The 26853-nt window shown below is 40.4% G+C and overlaps 1 protein-coding gene and 2 long non-coding RNA genes across 3 annotated transcripts; 2 read left to right on the top strand and 1 right to left on the bottom strand.

Moving 5' to 3' along the window:
* Positions 1-14080: 14080 nt before the first annotated feature.
* On the top strand, positions 14081-14464 carry LOC127565871 (uncharacterized). The gene is made up of 2 exons (XR_007955268.1): positions 14081-14179; positions 14235-14464. It is a non-coding gene; the product is annotated as an uncharacterized LOC127565871 (long non-coding RNA).
* A 7293-nt stretch (positions 14465-21757) lies between these two features.
* On the top strand, positions 21758-23892 carry LOC127566029 (uncharacterized). The gene is made up of 3 exons (XR_007955367.1): positions 21758-22244; positions 22329-22595; positions 22697-23892. It is a non-coding gene; the product is annotated as an uncharacterized LOC127566029 (long non-coding RNA).
* A 630-nt stretch (positions 23893-24522) lies between these two features.
* LOC117575778 (probable cytochrome P450 12e1, mitochondrial) lies at positions 24523-26570 on the bottom strand. Its single transcript, XM_034260145.2, has 6 exons — positions 26493-26570; positions 26328-26430; positions 25999-26242; positions 25829-25945; positions 25309-25762; positions 24523-25248 (listed from the first exon to the last, which is right to left on the bottom strand). Exons 1-6 carry the CDS (start codon positions 26568-26570, stop codon positions 24661-24663), a joined length of 1584 nt encoding a protein of 527 aa, XP_034116036.1. The 3' UTR covers positions 24523-24660.
* Positions 26571-26853: the final 283 nt, after the last annotated feature.

The following is a 26853-nucleotide window of genomic DNA, read 5'->3' as shown; positions in this document are numbered from 1 at the left end:
ATCGCATGCCTGGGTTAGCCTGGACATGAGCTGCCTCGTGCTGTTTGCTGCCGAGCCGTTGACCTCCAGTCCATGGAGCATGGATTCGAAAATCTCTTATCGAACGTTTCTGCTCTGTATCGGATTGGCCTGTTGGGTACCGAGGGGTAGGGGCGTCCGTGGATTTCGGTAACTATGGCTTGGTGGTCACTATGGGTGTATTCACTGCTAAGACTCCAGGAGGCTCTCGGGGCTAGTGAGCTACTCACAAAGGTCAGATCAATCACTGAACCTGCCGTTCCTCTACTAAATGTGTTTGCACCCCCCGATTTAGGAGTACTACATCTAGTAGAGCAACAGAGTCCAGGACTGCCCTACCTCTTGAGTTGGTGCATGTGCTTCCCCATTCGGTCGCCCAAGCATTGAAGTCTCCAGCAATGATGCACGGGGTTTTTACTTCTCGCATCGTTGACCAGCTTGTCGAGTATGCTGTTGTAGTCCGCCTGGCTGAGTGACGGGGCAAGATAGCAACTGTAGATGTACAGACCCTGTACCTTGGCACGGATAAAGCCGTTTTGGGCCATGACCTCGGTAGCTGGTGGGGCCTGCTGCCCACAACTCCAGACGGCTGCCTTACGCGATTTATCTCCAACCCAAGTGTTGGAGGATTTAATGCGATAGGGTTCGCTCAATATAGCCACGTCTGTCCTTGACTCTCTAACTTTTTGCGTAAGCAGGTCCTGTGCTGCCTCGCAGTGGTTCAGGTTCAGTGATAGAACCGTGTCATCTTCCGCTTGTTTTGCTGAGCGCTTTTTTTAAGGTATGGGCACCTACTGCTATTCGCCGAGTGGTCTACTGCCTTCTCTCCTTTCCTGCTGCAGAGTATACATTTTGGGGCATTGTTGCATAGCTTCGCCTTGTGGCCTGTTTCCCCACAGCTGAAAGCATGTGTCCTTATACTCTACTGTTTCGGTGCACCTACCTGCAACGTGACCGAAGTCCATGCATTTAAAGCAGCGGACTAGCTGGACCCTCCTTCTTATGCGACAGATAACCCAACCTACTCGCACTTTGCCAGCTTCTACCATCTTATTGGCCGAATCGACTGGGAGTCTCAGCGTTGCTGTCTGCGTTCCTCCGTAGGCCTTCCGGAATGAGACGATGCAGGATTTTGTGATCCTCACCTCTCCGAACTGTGTTATCAGTGCCTCCAGAAGTTCCTCCTCTGATGTCACTTCATCTATGTCCTTCACCTCTATGACTGAGGACTCCGTCAGCGCTATCACCTCTACACTAGGGCCCAGGAAGTCTTGGACTGCCTCGTGTATACCCTTCGTGATTGGATCTCCTGACTTTTCGAGCTCGAAGAGAAGTTCACCCTTTGCTGTTTTCCGTATGCCTCTGACATGATTAGCAAGCTCCTTCAGCTTTGGCTCGGCTTTCACGGATCGCAGTATGTCAGCATACGATACGTCGTTGGACCCTCTCACTATTATCGCGTCCGGCTTAGCTGATTTGGTCCTTCTGGCCCGCTTTGGCACCTTCTTCCACTCCTTGCTCTTGTTGGTATCGACGCCTGGTTGGTGGGTTTGCGGCCTCTCTTGAGGAGCTGTCGCCGGTTTGGGTTTGTGAACCTGCCCTCTTGATTTTTTGGGTGTAGGCGGCGGTGACACCTGGTCGCCTCTCTCCTCTCTGGTTCTCTTGCCTTCTGCAGCCCTTGGCTCCGGAGATGTTTTTGCTGCCCTCTCTTCATCCACTGCCGCGTAAAGCTCCATGATATTATCGATAAGGTTCCTCATTGGTTGGTGGATTGTGCGTCTCCCTTCCAACATCTTGCTAAGAGCTCTTATCTTTTCTCCCAACACGTCGAAGCTTCGAGTACTATCGATAACGGCTCCTTGCGATTCCCCTCCTCTATTCTGTGGGGCCACCGAACACGTGGGGTTCCTCTGTAGGATCTTTCGGCTTTGCCTTTGGTGATCTAATCGTCTTCTTACTGCCCTGGAAAGGATTAAATATGGGCTCCGAACTATATCCGCTCTCGCCATATTTCACTCTCCTGTGTAGGGCGCTTGTCATGTTATCTGCATCGGTGGCCAAGTTCGCCACCACCGAGGCATTGCGGTCATAGGATTTCGACGACCGGGGGCCCGCTTGCTCACCCCTCAAGATCGCCGGTACTGGGGATCCGACTCCCTGCACCGTAAGGTTGGTTCCTTTAGGACCTTCCATATTGATTATTATCTTCTGGGAATCACCCATAGCATTTGTTTAAGGTCTCACTGCCAGACCATGATCGCCTTCTCGCTTTTGCTGGCCCTTAAACGGGTGTTCAGAGGGCTACCCGGGCGTTACCTGACCCTAGTGGTCGGCGGTAGCGAGCTACTTGTCGAGCTACGATTGGAATCGATCTGGCCCCTACCAAGTTAGAGGCAGTCAGAGTCTTTCCGCTGTGAGGCGCCAATCGTCACGACCAACACCGTTTTTGTTCACCCTTTAGTCGCCTCGTACGACAAGCGCGGTATACTGTGGAGGAATTCTATTGCCCGCCATCCACACGGGTGGCTGAGGGTGGTGTGTATGTGTGTGTGTGTGTGTGTGTGTGTGTGTGTGTTAAGCCAAGCAAAAAAGGTAAGCGACAAAAACTTGCAGCCACATTTGACCAGGACGCGCGGCAGGACATGCGCCTAATCTTTAAATTCAAATCTCATTCTCTTACTTTCCTTCCAATTTTCATCTTCTCCCCTCCCCTACTCGTATTTCCTCTCCTTTCGCTGGTGACTTGTTTTGTTGTTTTGTAAATTAAGAGAATCGAGCTGACTTTTTGTCCTATGTTCCATTGTTTGATTACAATTTAGCATTTCGTGACTGAGGCCCGAATGAAGGATCTATTTGTTGTCGCGTAATCTTGTGCAATCACTACAAAACAGCAATAAATCAGGATTATGCGAATGTGGCGCGATGCGTGTGATACTCGTATGCCCATCGAGCATAGCCACAGTCAAAGTTAAACCCAAAGCTGGGTCCAAGTCTGATTCCGCTTTGGCCTGTGTGCATAGTTCCTAGCACCTTTTGTATTGACTCCCGACAACCCTCGCGCCAGTATCTCATTCCATTGCCATCCCTTTCCATCGCAATCTTATGCCTTCCTCATCCCTCTTCCATCCCATTCTATCACCATCGCTATCGTCAGTGCTCTCGGGCTGTGTGCGTGCGGAGTTCGTGCCATGATTTATGTTTGTAAATTTGAATAATTTATAATTAAAAATGCTTTGCATAGACTTTGGTTACTTAATGTCGTTGACTTTGCATGCATTCCTTTTCGGCCCATTGCTCGTTTGCCCTTGTCTCAATTTTATACCCGCTATCTATAGGTTAGAAGGGTATTATAACTTTGTATCGACAGGAAATGTATGAATCCAACCTCATAAAGTATATATGTATATTCTTAATCAGCGTCAACAGCCAAGTCAATATAGCCATATCCATCCGTCTGTCTAGATCTCAGATTTCAAATTTTTGCCACGGCCATTTGCGCCCCCAAAAATTGCGAGTTATAGTTATAGTAAATAATAAAGTAAAAAATAATAAAATAAAAATTGTAGAAGTTATCGAAGAAAAACTTTTATATTGCAAATTACGCCTACTAAAATCGAGTCTTCGGTACTTTGGCGGTATATATTTGGTATATTTTGACCTCTATGGAGTATTTTGAATGTATAACTTCATAAATATACCAAATATGAACATCATCTATTTCAATATATTTTCGGTATATTATTGAGTATATTTTAAAAATAATATCGCACTATTTTACTTTTATTCAAAATAGGTAGCAGGTATATCACAGTCGAGCAAACTCGACTGTAGATTTTTACTTGTTTATTTTCGTCTTTTTCCATTTTTTCCGGAGCTCATTCTTTGCCCTGATTACGAGCTTTAATTACTTTTATCCTTTTTGTTATTTTTTTGTTTTGCTTTATTTCTGCTAGGGCATGACATTTTCGAGTCTCTGCCCTTCCTTTTTCTTTCCCTATTTGAGTTGTTTCCTTTCTTCATTGTTTCAATTTTTATTGTTGGCCAATATTTTCATCTAGTTAGGGCTCATGATGTCATTTGATCTCAAGATACTCTTACCATATATCTAAAGAGAATGGCTGAAACCAATATATTTGATGAATGAATTTAGTTATTTTATTCTCTCAAAACATGCGTTTAAATGCTTCAGCTCAAATCTGTTTATATACTTTCGGCTTCGGTACATATTGAAAGAACTGTGAAGCTCTTTAAAGTACTTTGGATTACACCGTACCCATCTTGCACTGTAAAGAACACATTGAAATGCCTTTCAGCTAAGCAACAAATCACCGATCATACACCACACTTTTCCTATTTTTGCCTCACTACTATTTTCATCTTCCGAGGGGAAAAAAAAAACAGAATCCATCTCGACTGGATACATTAAATCATACAATGATAACCAACCTTTTATCATTTATTTAAATATAATACTATAATTAAATTAAAACAAAAACTGCGTAAAATAAGGTTAATAAACCTTCGACTTTTGGGAAATTTAATACAATAATTTCCAAATTAAGAGAGTATTTCTTTTTCGAGCCCCCTCAAATGAGTATTGGCCCATAGCTCATAATGCTGTCCAGTTGTCCATTTACTCGTATCTAATGACTTCTCAATCTGTGTCCCTGTGTCTCCATGTATTCAATACAGCTCTGGAGCGCAGCCTTTCATTCATGGGTGGACTGCTTTTGTCTGAATCCCCAGCAACCGGACACATCGTCAGCTCGTTTGGGGGCTTTGATATATGCGCTTTTCGGGTATGTAAGTCAGTAGCCAGTTGTCGATATTGTTTGTGTTGTTGTCGTTGTCGCTGTGGTTGTTGTGCCGTTGCTAAACCTTGAGCTGAAGCTGCAACAATCATGGAGCAGCACCGGCTGAATGTGAAAAATTATTATGCGTTGCCGTCGCTTTGAGCAGTCGCCGCCGCCGACGCCGCTGCTGATTAAATAAATTCAACCAAGCGACTAGTCGACCATTTCGAGCAGTTTCAGTCTCAGGCGCAGCTACAGCTACAGCTACAAAGCTGAGAGCACATAACCAGCCTAATCTCGAAAAACTTGGCAATCCTCAATCCACGATCCGTTGTGCTGCTGCTGCACCAAAAACTTGCAAACTCAATTGGGAGACGGTGGCCGGTAGATGCTTGAAGGAAAGGGGAACTGCAGGGGAACTACGTAATCCCAGTTGCTCCATCAGTCTTGTTCGATCAATTGCACAAGCGCACAGGTTCCTTGCGCGTTTCTTCGTCGCTACTTGGCTCTGACTCTCTGACTCTGGCTCTGACTGGGGCATTGTTAGCAGCTTGCTGACATTTTTTTGCTTGGATCGCATTGGCCGATCTCTCTGCGTAGCGGCATTGCTGCAAAGGATTATGTTTTATTTATGCGCCGCATTGCGAACTTAACTTCAATAAATGTCCAGCAAATATGTGGAGCATGTGTTTCTTGGCAATTTTTGTCGTAAATTTTTATGTTTGACGGCCATTCATTCTGGCAGAAGCTGAAGCTGAAGCTGGAGATGAAGCTGGAGCTGCAACTGTAGCTGAGGCTTCACTTGAAGAAGTTTGCCATTGTCGGCGGTTATGTTCTACATTTCGTCATATTATTCGCAGCATTATTGTCAACTGTCTGTCGAATTGGCCGGTAAAAAGTGACTTTGACCAGCAGCAGCAGCAGCAACAGCAACAACAACAACAACAGCAAATACAGCAAAGCGAATAACACAACAAAGGCAACGACAAGCTTCGGTTCGATTCCTTTAGCGGCGCATCTGAGAAAAGTGGCCTTCAATTGCCTGTCGCTAAATTGTGAAATGCAATTACCAATCGCAAAATTTAGATATGCCCAAATATACGCCCACAATACGCCAGAACCAATTGTAATATGAAAACCCAATTATCGAGTCTGCCTATAGGCCATGGAACTGCAACTGCAACTGCAATTGCAACTACGACAGACACTGGCCCCACCAGTTCTCTGGCTGAGTGACGCTTTTGTCTGTAATTGACTGTGGTTTAATTATAAAACGCCTCTTTCTCAATTGGCTTGCAATATGCAAAACCGCATCCGAGCCCCGATGAGAATGCTCGCCAGTCGACGCATTGACCATCTCTTGTTGTCTGCCGGCCTGTCGGAGTGTTGGCCTTTTGGTTTGTTGGTCTGTTAATTTTACACTCGCATAAAATGCATTATCAATACATTTAAACCATTGTCAGGTTGCCCACCTAACCCCACTTCTCCTAAATCACAATAAACACTCGGGTTCCATTTCTGTTGCACCATAAAATGTTGTGCAAAAGCAATTATGATTTTGTCAATCGGCAATGTATCCAAAAGATAGAAGTTCTCTCTCTCTTTCTCTCTCTCTCTCTCTTGCTTTCTCTTTTTTTTGCTCGCAACTTTTGGGGATGCTTGTGTGCAATTATAATAGCTGTGGCTTGGAGGTCTGGGAGTCGAGTGGGCCATTTTCCTGGCCCTCTGATAAGAATGCCATTTCTGACATGGTCATTGCATAATATATTATACATTTTGCAATTATTGTAATTTACGAATGCACTTTTAATATTTTTATTTACGGTAGAGTGTTGGTCGATTCTTGATATTTGATATCGGACAGGTCAAACTTTGCTTTGTTTGTACGAATGTCAGTTGACTTGCTCTTCCACATTCGCATCGTTTAGTTTGTTTTTGTTTTTAAGTACAACAATTGAATTTTCTAAACTTCTTCTTTGGCAATTGCAAAGAAAAGTGAATACACAACGAATATTACAAAAATAGTTTTTGTTCTTTTATCCACCACCCATAGACAATCGCAGACTCTGTATAACTTCTGCATTTTCTTTCTTTGATTCATCTGTTCTGCGACTCTCTGCGAACTTGCGTTTCTTTCCCTTTCGTCCTAAATATATTTAATATTTTCTTTATTTCATCTGCTTCTTCTCTGCCCTTGAGAGCGGACTGTCGACTATGACGAGAACATTTTTTGAAAATAGCTAAATTTTAACTAGAGTTTTTATATAACATATATATTAATGGGAGATCGAGAAGCTAAACAAACAAAGACTGCTAGCAACGATAAAAAGTGATGTTCAAGTTATAGCTCTATCTGGTATAGTTAATCATCGCTAAATCAAATCGACTGTTTAAAAATATATATTATTCATAAGGATCCTGCCTTCTGCTTGTAGCATATATATTATGTTAGCACAAATTTATGATACCCTTCTAGCATAAAGAAAATCAAAAAATCAGATGTCTAATTATCAATGTTATGTGTCAAATCCTTGGGGTCTTTGCAGACGTCGGAATGTCGCAGGTATCAAATATGTTGAAGGGTAGCTTGGGGTCATTCCACACTCATGATCATAACTATATTCATAAGGCGCTTCATCACCCTTTCAACCCGACAAACAAACACTTAGGAAAGGTGGTGTTTCATGCTGGGCCAGTTTATCCTAAAACTCTAAGACCACTCTGCTGAATCGACTGCACTAATTTAGCAAGCGTTGAATTTCACTTGCTGGCACTTTAAAATCCCTCTCAGGGTTGACATTAAGTAAATTATATTTAATATTTTTATAGACTTGCGCATATCAAATATAAGTGAATAAAATTTGTGCAATTACATCTTCGTGTGTGTGCGTGAAAGTATGTATGTGCCTTTGAGTATATTGTAATTATGTAATTTTCATATGGATGTGATTTAATTACCGTAATGGGATTTGAGTCGAGCCTAAGAGACTGAGGCACACACAGTGTGTAATAAAACACTTAATATGATGAATGATGAATGAATCAGCAAAGGGTTCGCTGGCCCCAGGAAAAAATAAGAATAAATGAGGCAACTGAACGCTGTCTCTGCCCCTGGGAGAATTAAACACGTTGCAACTTCCTATCTGCTCTGCAGTTGCATATTCGTAGTTGTAGTAAAACTCGTCCATATGTGTGACTTCCCAGGCGCTTTTTGCTTTGGCGCGTGCGGCAAATTGAGCCAATTTATTAAGAAAGCAAAACTGGCTAAACACAAAATAAAAATGATTCGCAATTTGAAGCGTAGAACGAGTATAACTGACATTTGGTGGAATTTTAGTTTAGTGACAAGAGAGGGAGAGCTGCAAGTCGGGCAAATTGCGTTTCGTTATGCTGTCAATGTCAAAAGAATTTCAGGTATTCCCTTTTTTGTAGAGTAGGGAGGAAGGGCTCGTGTTCTCTAAATCGAAAGTCAAAAAAGTTAAATTATTCATAGCTAAAAAGCAATTTGAAAGCGGTACGCGACGTCGGGCGACGACTGCAAAACTTTTGTAAAACGCAGTCAAATTGCAATTAGCCTTTTGTTGTGCCGTCTTAGCCAAAATGGTTTTCGTTGATGGTTGCACTTTGTTGTTGGTGTTGCACTTTGATGCATGCGTGCCGGAGTCGGCACCATTCCACGCAAGGCATGCAAGGCTCGACTCAAATTTTCTTCTTGGCTCGACTGACAGCAATTTTCCAGTTGTGAATTATGTGAAATTTGCTGGCTGCCATGGCTAATGGAAATGATTGCCAGCTAAAACGCAATGCCGGCGGGAGGTTCAACTTTGTTTGTGGTTCTCCGTGTTGTTGTTGTTGTTTCTGCCTGTCAGTTGGCTTTAATTTAATTTTGCACACGAATTATAAATGAAATCAGCAATAAATAACAAAAACAGAAAAAACAAAATCGAAAAAAAAACAGAAAACAGAAAACAAACGCAACCAACAACTGAAAAGAACAAAACATGACCAGCTGGAGTTGAATTGAGTAGAGTTGAGATAAGGGGAAGTGAAGCGAAGTAAAATACGTGCAGGGGGGAATGTGACGCCAACAAGCGCAAAGAAATGTAAACAATTCATTGAATTTGCAATTACACGCACATTTGCCACACACACACACACACGCACACACACTCAGACAGCGATGCGTGTAATGCTTGTTGCCTGCTGTTCAAATGTACACACATACTTTCCCATATACATACATACGTAACATACATATACATATATCTGCACATATGTACATATGTGTGTATAATACTCCTCGTGTTTTTGTATTTTGTATTTATATGGAATGCATCTCACAGACACGCATCATATATCCGTACTTATGGCAAGTGTGCCACATAGACCAGGAATACGCAGGGTATGCGCTGTGGGAGGCCGTAACAATGCCATTTAATGTTTGCACACGTCATGACTCGCGATACGCTTTTATAATCACAAACCATTTATAAACAAATTCGTCTGCTTTTTTCGTTTTTTGAATAAAATATTATGTATTTATTTATACATGTGTACGTAGTATATAATCCATATAGATATATGTTCATATATCGACTATGAAGTCATTTATATTACACAATTAATAATTTGTTAATTGAAAAACGGTCGAACAGAATTAAATGGATTCACTTTAAGAAACCTGCTGTCATCTATTCCTCATAAGTCTGTAATTTTCATATATATACATATATGTTTGTATATCGAATATAATAAATGTCGATTTAATAAATGTCGTATCCCCCAAGAACGAATTAACATGCAAAAAACTACAGTAAAGTTTTGATTTTAAGAGACTTGCTCCTTTTTGCTTCATATACTACCATATATTCCCATAGCAACTTTAATAAAGAAAAAATATACTAAATGCATGTATCTATTCAGTATCTATGTTAGAGAAGCTATCAATGAACTATTGCTTTGAAAATTGATTTTCTCATGCTATAGATGGAACCTCATACAAAAGTTGTGTTACAAATTTATATTGACTCCTATTACGACCGATATTTATTTAAAATTTGAGGTGTATATAAGTTTGAAACTTGTAAAATATATCAAATTAATAGACCTTAATAATTGATATAGTACTACATTCAAAATATACCATAGCGTTAAAATATACCAGATTGACAACCAAAACAGCTAAAACCCGATTGCAAACGTTTTTTCCCAACCAAATTTAAACCTTAAACAACTCCACATTTGTATGTGATCGCATCCAAATTTTATGTGACAAAAATTGCGACTCTGGCACAAAAATAACAAGTGCTAAAATCGGAGATGCCTCCTTCTGATTGTTACATATAATTCCTGCAGGCACAAGGTTATAATATTCTTCCACGCTATGGGTAACGAGTATAGCATTTTGAGCATGGACTAAATACGATAAGCATGACTAAAGTTTGATAACAATTGCATCAAAAAAGTGATTGTAGAAAATACAACTACATGTAATAAGTTCATAATACACTTTCCAGTGTTAAGCTGTTAATTTCTCTCTTATATTTGGAATCTTACCACATCTTGTACACAAATTAAATGTATTGTTGATGCGAAAGGATTCATTAAAAATGTTCTGTAGTATTCCATTACTCTCGTTGAAGTTGAATGCCAAATGCAGTGTGCATTAAAGTTCAGTTGAAAAGTACTGCAACTTGGATGATTAATGGCCAAAAGTCATCTGAACTATTGGATTGGTCCAAGAGGGATGTAGGAAGTGAAGTGTTGAGCAATTATTGTCTAAAGCCTGGGAAACATTAAGAATATCTGGCATACGTCAATCAAAAGTCAACTCGCGATAGGAGTGCATAATGGAAACATTTTGGCCATTAGACTTGGGTGCAAATGCCAAATTAATAAAATCAAAGCGAGCGACGAGAATTTAATAAAAACTTCGAGAAACAAGTGCAACATACGTAACTATTTCTACATGCGGAGATGATGGTTGAATGGAGGATGATGGTTGGAAATAGAAATGGTAATGGAAATGGAAATGGAAATGGTATAGAAAGTAGTGGTGGTGCGAATGCTGAAGCAAATAAGATTAATGATTGCAATAAATCCAGTGACAGACGGGGCAGACAGACACACTAATAGTGCCACCAGCAAGGACATAAAAGGATACTCTTCGGCTGCTGCTACTGCTACTGCTGCTGCTGTCTCTGCTGTTGCTAATAATGGTGTAAGCGAGTTCAAGAAATCGGGGCTAGCTTAAAGACCACCAGCAGGCCCGACCAAGCCCAGTCGAGTCCCCAGTCCGCAGTCCCCTGTCTCTTGCCCAATATGAGCTAGGACTAACGTACCATTACGCTGATTAACACACGCGCCATCGCCGGCAGGGGTTGCTCCCCCTGCCCGTAACCAACCACTATAGTACTGCTCCTGCTGATAAGGTCGCGCAACATGCCATAAGCTGCCCGGCTGCCCGGCTGCTCGACTGCTCGGTTGGCCGACAGCTCCGATTGCTACCCGGCTGCCGTGGATTGCTCATTTGGTCGTTCTTCGTCCCCGTGGGGTGCACACACTGACGATGGGAGAGATTGGTAGCGAGAGAAATTCATCATCTTGCTGTGCCACTGGTGCCATATCCTTAAATCTAATTACGACTTAATCGACGCCAGTGGCGACAGTTGCAACGAAAACGAGCCATCGCCATCGTCAGCAACCACCGAGCAACCCCGGAGAAGCTTATGACGCTCAATTGATAAAGTCAAACTCCCGGCACCGTCACATGTCCTACCATAACCCCAGACCCCCTCTATCTCTCTCTCTTTGTCTCTCATTCTCTGCTATTTCTAATCCTCAGTTCCCCCAACTGTGCCTCCCAACAGCGTCGCTTACATGTGTTAATCACAGTCGGCGTTTGGTAGTCGCATCGCTATTGTCTTTTGTCGTCGACTCTGTCTCGACGCATTGTTAGTTTTAATTGCCCAAAAAGCGAACCAAAAGGGTATCTAATACTTATTCACTTGAATAATTTAATTTTTCACTGAGCATGTCAATAAAATCCAGTCGAATAATTTTGCTTATTTATTTACCAAAATGAACCACGAATTTTGTTAAACGAATATTTCTCATATAAATTGTACAGTTTTCCAATATAAACATTATTATATTCAAACTTTAATATAATGAATTTAATTAATTCAATAATAATTACAGGAGAGGCAATAATAAATTTGAATTTGAAGGTATGTATTATAAAATATATAACTAAAAAAATATATCTAATAAATTATTGTGTCGTTAGTCGAGACAATAAACGACACACAAAAGCTGCCAAAGTTGGATGGTAGCCATTAAATGTATTTACGCATGATAGATAAGTAACTGTTGAAGACTTCAAACGTATCGCAAACATATTTACAGTGTAGACACAGTGTTGCTTGTTTCGCTTATCGAAATAAGAGTTAACATTCTGCGTTAGTTTTGTTTTTACATATTGCCTGTTGTCTCTGGTCTCTTGTCTCTTGTCAGCTGTGTGTTGTACTCGTTGGGTGTGTCGTGTGTGAATTGTGTGTTGGCTTGTCTCAACACAGCTTTTGTTTTCTAACACCCGCAGCGACACACATGTGCTCACATTCACTCCTGCATGCGTATGTGTGTGTGTGTGTGCTGTTTGCAAATATCGCTGCATACGTGTGGGCGTAAATGAATAAAATGGCTGGAGCCGCCGAAAAACGATAAATTCAATCGAAAATCGTTACATGTCAATGCATTAATCGGCCATAATCCCATTATGGTGCAAGGATATGCCAGCAACTCCTCTCTCCTTCCCCCTCTCTCTCTCTCTCTATCTCTCTCTCTCTCTCTCTTTACTGTTCTCTCTCTCTCTCTCATTGCGGCGCGTGAAAAATATTGTTACGCATCCTTTTGTTGTTGCTGTTGTCCGCGTGTCGCATTTGATATTCATGCACGCGCATATTTTGTTGTTCTTGTTGCTGTTCCTTTTGTTTGCCTGTTTGATGTTTGTTTTGTGCTTTCCGAACGGTTTTATCTGCGGCTCAGAGTTCGAGCTTTTGACGATGCCACCGCCACCGCTCCGACGCTCCGCCGCTTCGTCGCACCACAGCAACACCGCATCACCGCACCACAACGTCACCTACCACACCGCCAATCGACATCGTTGGCGGCGCATTTGACAAATGGCTTCTGTTGCAGGACTGCTAGAACAGCGGATCTGGGATTGGGGTTGGTGGCTTTACCGGGATTGCAGGATTGGGAGATTGGAAACTGAGGATTGCTGGATTGCTGGATTGGTGGATTGTGGAGCTGCCAGATGCTCTGCACTTTCATTTTGCTCTCATTGTTGTTTTACATGTGATAAAAATAACATCTATTGTCCGCGCATTGCATTATATGTATGGTATTATAACCTTACACTGCTCATTCTGATCCAATCGCTCGCATGCTGGCTGCATTTGCTGCAATGAAAACATCACCACCAGCATCGTCAATATAAACAACAACAGCAACAACAAATAATATTGGCATTAAGCTTCACTGTAAGCTAACATGGTGCCGAAGTAAATGCGGTGCGGTAACAGGGAAGTGAACCCTTCAACTATACATAATTCGGATCTATTTAATATGTTTATAAAAAGTATTTCAAAATTTGGCTTCTAAAGCAATTAATAAAACTTAACAGAAATATGTATTGAGTATGTGTTCTAAATTATATCAACTAAATGCATATTACATAAAATAATAAATTTATTTATGATATGATATAACCATTTGTTGGTGCACGGAGATAAAGCTTGTATTGAATGGAAGCGGAAATTTCAAAATAAACTCTAGTTTTTATATATATTTGAAAACCTTGAAATCTCGAAAAAAAAAAACTTTTAGAAATCGAAAACGTGTTGTAGTTGTGATTTGGTATTTATGGTATATATTGAATTTAACGAAATAAGGTTATACCAAAGTTACCTTTTGGTATATATTTGTCCATTAAAAATTAGATTATACTTTTAGTAATTAAAATAAATTTTATTTTACTGCACTGTATTTAATAAATATCTAAATTAGATTTAGAGAAAGGTTTTATATAAAACTAAAAATTGTGTCTCTTAGTTAGAATCCATGAAATAAGTACAAGTGTGCTATGCACTTTGGCATAATTTTGTATATGATAAACAATCTAATATGTTTCTGTTTAATTTACAATTTAAAAGTCTCAATACAATAAACTTAATATTAAAAAAAACGAATAAGTTCAATACATTTAATTTTAAATTAATTCATAATATAAAAATACTTTACCCTACTAACCCCAAACACAACTTCATCAAAACAGAACATTTCACGTAGAAACAATTGTTAGATTTGTAAGTTTGTGAAGTCTTAACTTTGATACTTTTTCAATAATACACTAACACACAGAAGTACAAAAATGTATTAATATATTTCAAGGAAAGCTGCAACTTGAACTTGGCCCCACGTCATATATCAGAAATCATAAGCTTCACGCGACAACAAATAAAAAAGAAGCATGAAATTGTAATAATTCCAACAAACCGACAGGCTTGGCCTAGTATGTTTCTGCCTAGGGTGAGAGTTGGTGGAGATGGGAGTGAGGATGAGGATGGGATATGGATGTGGATGCGGATGTGGATGTGAAAAAGGAAGGGGAATCGGATGAAGCACGACGACATTTGAACGCATAAAAATGCCAGAACCGGTGCGACGTTGTGCCCTGAGGCCGATTTTTGCTACTTTATATCCACTTTATATGCTCACAGGATGTCCCAATTACTTTGAGACGCACACAGGCACACACATAGAGACATACATACACACACACAGAGAGACACACGCATACATATATACCGAGATATGATGCGATGCGAGTGTGTATCGTATTTCAAGTCAGCCATGTGCGAATAGAACTTAATCTGCAACAAAATGTCGCCAAAGGTGGTTGCCAGGACGAGGCCGTGTCGGCCGATTACTTTCTATATTTTCTAACGTCTTTTACTCACATACGGCCCTCCTGCATGTGTACATGTGTGTTTGAGTGTGTGTATTCCATATAGCTACATCATTTTTTTCTCATACTCGGAACGTTGCCATCGGAGGATTTGTGACGGGATTTCCTTTTCTATTATTGGCATTAGGCATGTCCTGTGTGTGTTATGCATTTAAATTGCGTATTTTTCTCAGCGATTTGTCTGCTTATCGTCGGGTCGTAGTAAGCATGGGGCGTGGCCAGAAAGTAGCACGCAGTGGAGAGCAACCAAAAGCGGACTAAAATTTCTTAATGTTTATGGGCGCAACGTTTTTCATTAAATTTTTGCCTTTTTTGCCTTTAAGGAAGCTCAGAAACCTGACTCCAACTACTTTATGATGCCAGCTGAAAAAAATGAAAGTAGAATGTGCGCTATTATATTACTCGACCTCGACAGCTTGATCCTTAAAATCCTTTTTTTAAATACACAGCAATTTTTATGTAATTTTAAAACAAACAAACAAACGACGAGTCGGCCAAATGACTATCATGCCCATCCTGGCATGGTACATTACACTCGCTTGCAATCCTAGAGAGAAAGAGAGAGAGAGAGAGAGAGAGGAATGAGTAGACCCGCATTATCCTTTTATCCGTTCGTCGGAACTTGGCCAGCACTGGCCACGTTATCAGACACAGCAGCGACCACAGCAAATGCTCAACCCTTCTCATTAGAGGATTTTGAAGGATAAAGCGCGACGCTCGGCGCTTTGTTGTTGAGTGATACTTTGCCTTAGCCTTGCTTCTCCAATGTGAATGAGAAGAGTGGAGTGGAAGTAGATGCAGTATTTGCTGCCTTGCCGCTGGCCACTTGGTCAGCAATAGTTGCCTGTCCTGGTCATGTTCAGATGTGTCGCTGTTGTTGTTGGTGATCCTGGGAGTCCTGCCTCTCCCGCTGCTGCTGGCAAATTCAAGGGTTACATTTCCGTGTTTGTTTATTCAAACGGAAGCAAAGTCGTGCTGTTATAACGCCGGAGTTCCTGAGACCAAAGCTACAGCTTCTGCACATCTACATGAACATCAACTACATCTACATTTGCAACCTCTCATCCACATTCACATTCACATCCTTTGCACACTTTGTTGAACATACCCTTTCACTGTCTCAACCCTCCCTCATTGTTGTTGTTGTTGTTACTGTTGCTGCTGCTGCTACTGCTGTGTACATGCAGACGATCAAAGCTCAGAGCAATTAATCATTTCGTTTGCCCTTTACACCCATTTATTCAACCTGAACGCCCCAAAGAGCTAGCTGGCAACTTGTTTTTCGAATAGTAGCTGCGACAACAGCGGGTATCCCTCGTCGATAAGCCTTGTACCTTCCCCTCCCCCTTTCCCCTTTCCCCGTTGCCTGTGGCACCTCCTCAGCAACATTCAAATGGATTGTGGCATCAATCGCCTGCCTAAGCAACATTTTTGGCGCTCATTTCGCTGTCGCATACAAAAATCTCGTACACTTCCGGACCAACCAAGAATGGCCTAGTTCTGACTGCTTAAGAGGCAAATACCCTTTGTTTCTCATTAAAAATATTTTATATACATCTAAATTTGTTTATCGCTGCCTACATATATAGAAATAAAAATTCATTAAATTACTGGTAAATGAAATTCATTTCCGAAGACCTAATATGTGTATAGGATATGAAAGAAAAGATCTAGTCGAAATATTAAATAATATTCACGCGCTTTTTTCGGCTTTAAAAGGTGTGATAATTATTAGTACGTTTTCTGGATCAGCCGCTCTATATATAATAATAAAGTCGCTATACCCCATTTTGCCCTACGCAATTGGCAATCGCATGGAGAATCTAACACAGGCTTGTAGTTTCTCATCTTTGAAATCGTTAGACAGCCACTGTGCGAGTATCTGGGTAATGGCGTCCCGCCCATTTTGACGGTCCACGGGCCACGGCTCACAGCCCGCCCTCTAAGGCTTGTGCTCTTCTCTCCCTAAGTGCCCGCCTTGTGTCCGACCGTGACTCTGATACTTGCCTTGACTTTTGGGTATGGCTCGCACATGCCTTTGCACTGGGGGGCGTGGGCTTGCTTTTTACACTAATGGGGGCGTGGTGTGGTACTCGTGATGCCATAATGAGCTCAATTCTCAAAGAATGTTGTTGCGGACTGTACACAGCCTCAGATGAGCTTTGCTTTACTGCGCCTTGCTTTGGTCCACCTACTGCTACAGGATCCCATGCCATACCACAACTGGCATCAATGGCGTCAATTATTTCATTGTCGTTGTTCTCTCATATCCGTTTGTTGTTGTTGCTGTCTTGTAACTGATGACGCTGCTTTTCGCAGCGTTGAAAATTTTCTGCTGATTTTGCATTAAACGATTTTGATGTCTGTGCCATTTTTTCAGTTGCTGTTTGCCTCAATGATTGCTGCACAATTATGTTGTTGGTTTTGTTGCTTTCATTACTCGTACTGTGCAGTTTGACAAATTTGACAGCACGAAGAGTTTATAGTGAGAGAGGCCACCAAATAGTACGGGGTATTTCTTCGCTTCTCAACAAACTTTCGAAGTTACGCAATTCGTAACAGTTTATTTTGTTTTACGTATTAATCTTAATCAAGCTATAATCTTAAGCGAATTATAATTATAGTTATTTTAAATTATTATTTTATTGCAAATGTTAAAATATATTATCCAAAAGTTTTATTCGATATATCTGTCATAAATTTATTATTTAAACAGAGAATTTCATTTATTTATGAATGGAATATCTATGGAATATTTTGAATGTGATACTATATCGATAAACAATACCGTTTGGTATAGTAATTTTGTAGCATAAATTTTGGTATATTTTGAGAATAAAACCGCAATATTTTGCTTTTATTCTAAATGGGTAGCGGGTATATCACAGTCACTTTCTTACTTGTTCTTACCTGCTAATTGCGTGATGCAGTTTTGTTGTAAACATTTGCATCATAGAACTGCATCAAGAAACTACATCATTGAAGAAGTTGCACTTGGACTAAATAATAATATGTACTGGATAAAAGGCGACGCTTAGTTCATGCTAAGTGCATCTGCTTGAGTGATGCGATTTGACAATGCAATTGCTTACACCAAAGTCAAACAGCTGTTTATGGGTACACAAGTAAACAAACTCATGCAGAAAATAGGTTAATACCAAAGGTGAAAACAAATCAACCGAAAATATGGAACATAAAAAATAATGCGGCTAAAAGTATGTGTTTTTTATAACATTTTCTTATGATGAGAAATTATTACAGGTACACCAACATAGTTTTTGATGTATGATAAAGGAATACTTTTGGCAATCTAAATACACCTGTATACGCTATTTTTATCCTCTCTAACTAAAGAGTCGACCTAACTATTGCGCACTAAATCAGTAAGGGCTAAGAGACACTCCTTGTTGTACTTGTTCTTGATCGATCTGTTTATTTAGAGTGTTATTGGTCCCATTCTAAAATTATTAAGTAATTATACATCAAATATAAAAAAAATAGGAATATTTAATATTTCTTCCAATATAAAGCGAAATTATAAGCAAGTGAGTCCGGGTGTTAAGTCCTCTGAATATAGAATCAAGGACTCAAATATTTACATTTTATATAATTTAAGAGCTAGTTAACTCTTAACCAGAAGGATAACTGATTTGCATCATGGCTAAAATTTGGAAATTACCTATATAGAATGCAAAGCAATATACGTACACTTCCATCTGAGCCTCGTTTATAACTTATAAGTCTCCAATGGCAAGAGAACTGGTTTACAGTTACCCATCACATCCCCATCCCTATCCGTATCCGCATCCGCATCCTTTTCCACATTCATACATATCCAGCAACATCTCATTCACATAGCTTCATTTCAGACCTGTGTTCGCGGCTTTTTTGCAAAAACTGTCACATTTCAACTCACATTTTTATTTATTACATTTATTATAAGACATTTTGCATGCGCGCATTCGCAAGTGTTGAAATGCAATAAAAGTGAGATGCCAAGCAATAGCGGAATGAGACACTCCTCACTTGTCCTGTTCCTCCTCGCCTCTTTACACGCGTCGTCATTCGACAACCCCAGCACCTCTATCAACTACGTGCATGAATATGCGCACACCTTTTTGCTCCGGTTTTTTCTTTTTCATTTTTTCTTTATACTTTTTTTTGCACTCGGTACGCAACTCGCATAATTTTACACACGAAGTAATTTCGCAACACCCTCACACAAACAATTGCAACTCCTTTTGAATTTTCACACCAATTTTTCAACTCGACAAACCCGCTCAAAAAAATATAAAATAAAAACAAGAAAAATCCGCAACGCAATTCCATAAAAGGAGCCCAGAGTGAGTGCAGATTGGTGGCGATGGGTGTGGTAAAAGGGGAAAGCAGAAAGGAGAAAGGGGTTGTGGGTGACTTTTAACGTTATGCCATAGGAAACGCACGCTGATGTGCGAGAAAAACACATCCGCCGGTTTGGAGGCAGCTAGAGAATTCTCCTCCAATTCCATTGCCCGTTGCCCGTTGCCATTTACCAATTCGTGGCCAGCTCGTTGGCTCTGTGTGGAGAGGGGGAGCGGGAGTTCGTCTGTTAGCCCAATTTGAATGCGCTGGCGCATATATCATTCCAGTTGACAGGACAATTCTCTTATCTGCGCAAAGCCAACACAACAGCCGCAGCCACAGACTCGCACTCGCTCTCAGAGTCAGCATCAGTATCAGAGTCGCAGTCGCAGTCGCAATCGCAGTTGAAACAGAAGTCAGAGTTGCCCTTGTCGCGTTGTCCTATAGTCCGTTGTCCTATAGTCGCAGCCATCGGATTTGCGAGCTTCCTCTCTACTCACTGCTAATGATTCTATCGTCATCAGTTCCCTCACCCTGGCGATGTGCATGTCCATACTAAATGAATATTTTAAAAGAAAAATCTCATGCCAATCAATGGGCAAAAGGCATGGTCAATGGGTGGGCCTTAAAGCGCGGTCACTGACTGCTCTTTGCTTTTGATGAACTCGCCGCAGTCATAACAGCCATCTATTAGAGACCTCGTACTCGAACGTGTGACCCATTTATCAAAGCAGCCTCCAAGACAATCAAAATTAACACTGGATGTAAGGCGGTTAGGTCAATCATAAACTCTTTCTCTCTCTCTCTCTTTGCTATATCTCATCTACAGTGGTGCAGTCTCTCGCTTCTCTTCTCTGCAGCTTCCACATCTCTATGTCTGTAATTTGTACAAGCTGCCGTTGTCGTCGTTGTCATTAAAAAGTCATTTCACCCATATATCATCAGAGCCACGCCCACACCCCGAGACCAAGTCCTGGCATATAAATTACTTTATGATATTGTTTTGAACCTGCGCGACAAATAAGATTGTCACAACCCAAGAACGGGAACTGGATCGGGGTTACAGGAAGGGTCTCTTGCTGACTGAATAGGTCACGGCGTCAGCTGGCAGCATCGAAAATTGAAAGTTCTTTTGGCAAAATGTGTAAACTGTGATTGAGATTTAGTCAAGCGAGCGAAGCGCTTTAACCACACTTATGGCCCATTTGAATATCCTGTGACCGGGCAATAAAAATGTCACAGCCAACCGGCGTTCACACACACACACACACACACACACACACAACCAATCAGACATTGTTGAGAGTCTCACGTTGAATGGGGGGCAGGCACTTCAGTGTCAATTCAATTTTATTTTCATTGTGTCATAACAATAACATAAAATTAAAATAATATAAAAAGGAAATTGAGGATGCACGTCAGAAAATACAAAATACATATGTAAGTATATACACAAATATATAAATACTTACAACAGAGTACAGTTATATCTAAAGAAAAGCCACTGCATATCAACTTGGCATAAAATCGTCAGGCTGTTTGTGCTGTTGCTGAAATTATCCATGCTACATTTTCGTCAGTGACATCGCTAAAAAAAAAAAAGGCAACAACAAAACGAGCAAGAGTTCCGAATAAAACAGGAAACGGAAACACATCAGCGTAACGGAAGTTAAAAAGTCGTCACATTCACATAACAATAATGCCACCGTATATGTCCCAGCAAGACGATTCTCCATTGTTTCGTCCAACTTTGTATGCAGCAAAAGGCACTGCGAATAAGGAACGAGAGGCTGCAAAGGGACAAAGTCATGAAATGTAGCAGGGCACAATTAGGGCGAAGACCATGTAGCGTTCTTTCCCATCTCGATTGCAGTCTTCATAAACCTGCTTTCCCAGTTTGTTATCTAAATTAAATTGGACAAATATTTAAAAATCTTTAATTTAGTTTTTATGAAAGAAGAACAGTTTTTAGAATAGTCATCATAATTTTCATATTTGTTCAAAAAAAAATATAGTCTTAATTGGTTAATGATGTAAGAACATCGATTTATTTTTTTAAGAATACCAGACAATTTAAGGGAAACATGCGGATTGAGCCCATAAGTTTTATTTTATGTTATAACTCACTAAGGAATATTACATTGTTAATAAAGTCATTGTATTGAAATTGACAAATGTCTCGTTTCATTTTGATAAAAATACTTATAAACAATAAATAATAAAAATAGCAAACTCTTACTTGTTTTTTTTTTTATTTATAAAATCAATGTTGTTAACTTCTGTATATTTTAATATTCGAAACCTAGTTAATGCATAGAAAACTTAGAATTTATATTGAAGTCAATGAAAATATGTCTCGATTACTCCATTATGAAGAAGAATAAAAACTGTTCTAGTGTCAGAATGGTAGCACATCATTGATGTTAACAATCTGATAACCACAATTTCCCCTCCCAATACACCCTGCACAAACAATCAAATAGCCAAGCGATAGGAACAACAACAATAACGTCAATAAGCGTAATACAATCGGGGACAATTTTTCAATTTTTCAATTTGGTATGCGTGGCGTATTTAAAATACAATTCGATTAGAAATGCTTTGCTTTTCAAAATAATAAATTAAATTTGTTTCCTCCTCTCTCTGATATCCCATTGCCAATGCCATTAACACAAGCCTGAATGGAAAGAGTGCGAGAGTATCTTGACGGGGTGCTAAAGGTTGCGAAATTGCGCGACTGCCAGCCAGTTCGGGGAATTCCTGTGGAAACGATCTGGAAAAAGTGCGCCGCTGAATCAATTTCCTCCCGAAGACGGAAAGAAAAAAAAAGAAGGGAGATTTGTACTGCTGGGTGCTTTCTTAAAATAACAAAATTACTTTTTATATGCAGGCGACTTTAGGACTCAGGACACAGCCGCACAAATAACAACAACAGCATGCCATTGACAACCATTAATCATGAAAGCCTGTCAGGGCGGGTCGCAGGCAGGCAGGCGGGCCGGGTGTGGCAAAAGAGGATGGGGCTCGTCTGTGCTTCTGCCTGATGATTGTTCTGTGTTGCAGTACTGTTTTTCTTTTCTCTATTTTTGTTTTTTTTTGCTTTAAATTTTGCCTTTACATGCTAATGCCTTGCAATGGGGCTCAAGTCATGCTCGTGCCCATGCACAACCACGCCCAACTGCGAAATTGACAAGCAAACCGAGTGCGTTTTGACATGACACTTGCAAGGGACCACTAGCAATAGCAATAGCTGTAGCAGTAGTTGTGGCTATGGCTGGGTCTGTGGGTGAAGCATGGCCAGGACGAGACGCTGAACGTAGGCGTGAGCAGCCAGCATAGGACAAGCACACAGTGGCATGAGGCAAGAGGCAAGAGGCAGGAGGCAGAAGGCAAGCGACAGGCGGCAACGATAGGTAGGTTATGTATGCCATCATTAGACGTGGTCTGTTTGCCACGCCCGTTCTGTTGCTGTTGATGCTATTCTTGCTGTTGTTGCTCACTCGCAAATTGGCAGCACTGCAATGAAGGACCATGTCATGTCACAGGCTAGAGCAATACAACGTGCCTGATGGCCGGTCAAAGTTCAATGGGAAAGCCAAATTCCGATTGTCAAGATGTTACTGCAAGCTACATACACATATGTATGGATATATTTACATGCGAGCATGTGTGCGAGTCGGACATGTCTAATTGCTCAGTTTATGGGGGCTACATGTCATAAAGTGCAAATGCATGCCAAGCACCAACAAGCCCAAAAGCTGGCTATAAAATTTGCTATTGCTGCTTCTAGGTTTGGTCCGTGATTTGTATGTGAAATTTGACATGCATTTTCAATTCAACAGCAGCTTTAAAGAGTCACTTCTCCATCCAATAATGAATTCCATTCATTTTGTTTGTCTGCCATCCTCTTGGAGCATCACCTCTACCCGCCGCGTCGCCTCGACGACTTGTGCCGTGCCGGCCACGATAAAACTTTATGCACTGCAAAGGCCAGCATTGACATTTCAAGTGCTGCCGCTCTTATAGAAAGGAAAAAAGAGGCTACGATGGAGGTTCACCAGTCCTGGCGCCATTGGAGAAAATAGTTTTAATAATGCACAAGACGACTCCAACGGAAAGTAACATAAAATGAAGGACATACGAGACCAGCAGCAGCTCACACAGATAAGACCCTCGACTGTCCAAGTTCCGCCCAAGTACATCAGCAGCAACAACACCAATAACACCAGAATAAAAAAGAGCACAGAAGAAGCTGGAAAACGTAAAAGGTGGCAAGAAATAGAAAACATGGATGGGCAATGCAAGTTTGTCTATTCGATGTCAAAATGAATACTTTTGCATTATTTATGCTAGTGCTTTTATTTGTTTTTCCGATAACGAAGTGCAAAAAGCAAAACAATTCAATGAACTTCTCTCAACATCCACAGAGAGCCACATTTTCGAAACTTTAAACAGCAAAGGCTTTAACCAACTACTCTTATACGTGGTGTGTATTGTTTATATAAAATATGTTTTTTGGAAGAACTATTTTAATGATGGGAAGATAATATTGTTCATTTAATATATGATGTGCCTTATAAAGCTGTCTCCATCTCCATTTAAACAATACAACTTATATTTTCAAAATGCGAGTACATTTTAAATTTAAAACACAGCCTGAAAGTATGCTCCAGAAAGTAGTGATCGTCCCCATATTCAATCTGCAAATTCAAATGTAGTATATAATATAAAAATAAACAACATTATTAAATAATTAATTTTGTTAAAATTCTTTCAATTTCTTAAACTTTGAGGTTGAAAATATAGGTAGAAAGCTAAATTTGGTAGTTATAGCTCCGGATTCTGAGTCAGCCTAAAAATATGCAACATTTTGTATATAAATAATTTGCTATGGAAAAGTTTGTGTGATTACTATCATATGGGTATTTTTAAAAACAACCAATGTGAGATATGCAAATTTTTCTGTGAAGGCAGATTATGTAATCAGCACAATTACTAATATATTAATATATTGAAATTAGGATGATTATACAATACATATAGACTAGATAAATGAACACATTATGTGTATTGGATTAAAAAAGATTGGACCATTTAAGCTCCAATGATGTTTTACACATTCTTTGTATGAATAAATGACTTGATACTTGTTTCATATTTCATTATTATTTCATACATCTTTCAGACAACCACGCAGATTAGAAATATAAACTTGACTAATAATGGACTGTCATGTCAAGTACATCCAAGGACACTCAAGTGCTAGCGCCATTCCAAGCAATGACAAGTGTTCTTCACATACTCGCAGTAGATGTCACAATTCTTGCAAGCCAAAACCGAAATCAATTGAATCAAGTAGTAGTTACTATTGTTGTTTACTATTGTTGTTACAGAGACTACTTATACCCATAATACACACGACCCGGCAAGGACCACTTTAAATAGCTTTACTTAACTTTGCCAGATCGTAAGCTTGGATTACACAGAACGTTCAACAAACTTGAACATAAATGGTATGTTAGGTTTTACAAAGAATTCCGCCTTAAAAGCATTCTCTATGGGATAGTCGAAGCCAATTTCAAAGTTGCGCACCAGCCTGGCAACTGCAATCTCCAGCATCATGTCAACAATGCGCTTGCCAGCACAAGCTCGTGGTCCGAAGCCAAATGGTAAATACATAAAGGGAGTGGACGTGTCACCCACTAGGTTTGAGCTAGATTCGTCACGCAGCCAACGCTCGGGCAGAAACTCGCGAACGCGTGGAACATACTGTTCCATGTTTGCCATCTGGTAGTTGGACGCCATACCCACATCCGTGCCAGCCACAACTCGGTATCCACTCAAAACAACGTCAGTTGGCACTCGACGCAAGGTGCCAGGTCCAATGGGATACATGCGAATGCCCTCCTTGATGCAAGCACGTAGATAAGGTAAATTTGATGTGGATTCTATGGTCCATTGCGAATGCTTGTCCGGCAGTACGCCTTTGATCTCCTCTAATAAGCGGGATTGTTTAGCGGGATTCTTAGCTAACATCAACAAAATGCCGCACAGAGACACCAAGGTCTAAAATGAAATTGAAAACTTTTTTAGCGCTTTTCTAGAAAATTCAGAGAAAATACTTACAGGGTCTGCACCAGCAAAAAATAAATCCAATGCAATAATAACTGCCGTCTGACGATCGACACGCAACAGTTTTTCGAGTATGCTCATCTCCATACCTGGCTCGAGGCTTATACGACCCGCCTTGGCATTCTCCTCTACACGCTGCAGGGCTCGCTGAATGTGTCCATTTGCTATGTCAGTGATGGTGTCCAACGAACGCATGAGTTTTTTAAAATTAGGTTCTGGCAGATACTTCCAAATTGGAGGCAACATATCCAAAATAAAACCCAATTCCAGAATATTTTCCAATGCCTTGATAAAACGAATCACCTCCTCGCTATCCCGATTCTCACCGAGAAAACCTAGGCGAGTATTGAGCGACACAAATCCAATGGACTCCAAAATTAAACGGCGAATTTCCTCTACAAAATCAGCTGGCATTTCTTGAGTTACTGGATCTCGTATGGCTCGTATACTGTTTCGTGTAATAATAAAGGTTGCTCGACTGATCAATAGTATTAGTTGCTGGCACCTTGCTTACCGCTCCAAAAACTCATCATTGACCTGAACAAGATTATTCACATATAACTTGGCATTTCGGGGCTGCAATAGAATTGGATTGACAGCCGTTCGCATCTTACCCCAGGCCGGTCCATTTCTATTCATTTAAATCTTATTAGAAGACTCAAAAGAATTAAACATTTTGTTTACCCAGAAGTTAGTCCATCAGCACCCTCGAAAATATCGCGCCGATGAACCTTTTTGTAATACTCGAAGGTGGCAAAACTCCGTCTGTAGGGCCACTGTCCCTCATTGCGGAAAACTGTCTCATAGTCCACCGGATTCAAAGTAATCACAATGTCAGTTCCACTCACACTAGGCATACGAAAAATATTCCCATAGCGACTGCTGAGATCCAAAAACATTTCATGAACCGGCACATTCTTATAGCGGCCTTATCAAAGAGAGAGAGAGAGAGAGATAGAGAGAGAATAAAACATTTATATGAAGAAACTTTGCTGAGTTAAAAGCACACTTACCACCCGGTAGAAAAGATCGTATGAAATTAAATTTAGTGGGACCAGGTATTTCCGAGTAAGGTTTAGACTCTTCTAAATATTTTGAAGTCAAGTCTCCAGCGCTCTGAAAATTATATACAATTATAAATTCATATGCTCATCGCAATTCCAATAATTATTACCTACTTTTGCAGACAACGCCCTTTGAATTTGTAGTATCTGGGCGCAGATCTTTCTCTCTCGATTCAGATGTCTTGACAACATTTTGGCTACTGAAGCAAAAATGATGCGATAATTGAATTTATAATAGAACATAGAGCGAGCTTTTAAAAGCTTTCGGCTCTCTATGTTGATATACGTTAGCTTTGACAAAGTTTCATACCCTCTATAATTTATAAAAAATATCTATTGCTCGGTATACTTGCTTTAAAAAAATTATTTAATTTAATGCTGCTGAACTCACTCCTTATCATATAGTATATTTTTAATTGTTGATGTTATGAATGTGTTTATTAAATAATTTAAACTTAACAACTTTAGTACGGTA

The sequence above is a fragment of the Drosophila albomicans genome, chromosome 2R (genome assembly GCF_009650485.2).
Source record: "Drosophila albomicans strain 15112-1751.03 chromosome 2R, ASM965048v2, whole genome shotgun sequence".
In the NCBI taxonomy this organism is placed as follows: Eukaryota; Metazoa; Arthropoda; class Insecta; order Diptera; family Drosophilidae; genus Drosophila; species Drosophila albomicans.
This window is presented reverse-complemented; position numbering and strand designations above follow the sequence as displayed.

Coding starts and splice junctions, on each gene's coding strand:
- LOC117575778 (XM_034260145.2), bottom strand. CDS start 26,570: ATGTTGTCAAGACATCTGAATCGAGAGAGAAAGATCTGCGCCCAGATA. Junction 26,431..26,492: donor AAAGGGCGTTGTCTGCAAAA/GTAGGTAATAAT, acceptor TATAATTTTCAG/AGCGCTGGAGACTTGACTTC. Junction 25,946..25,998: donor GCTGATGGACTAACTTCTGG/GTAAACAAAATG, acceptor TTAAATGAATAG/AAATGGACCGGCCTGGGGTA.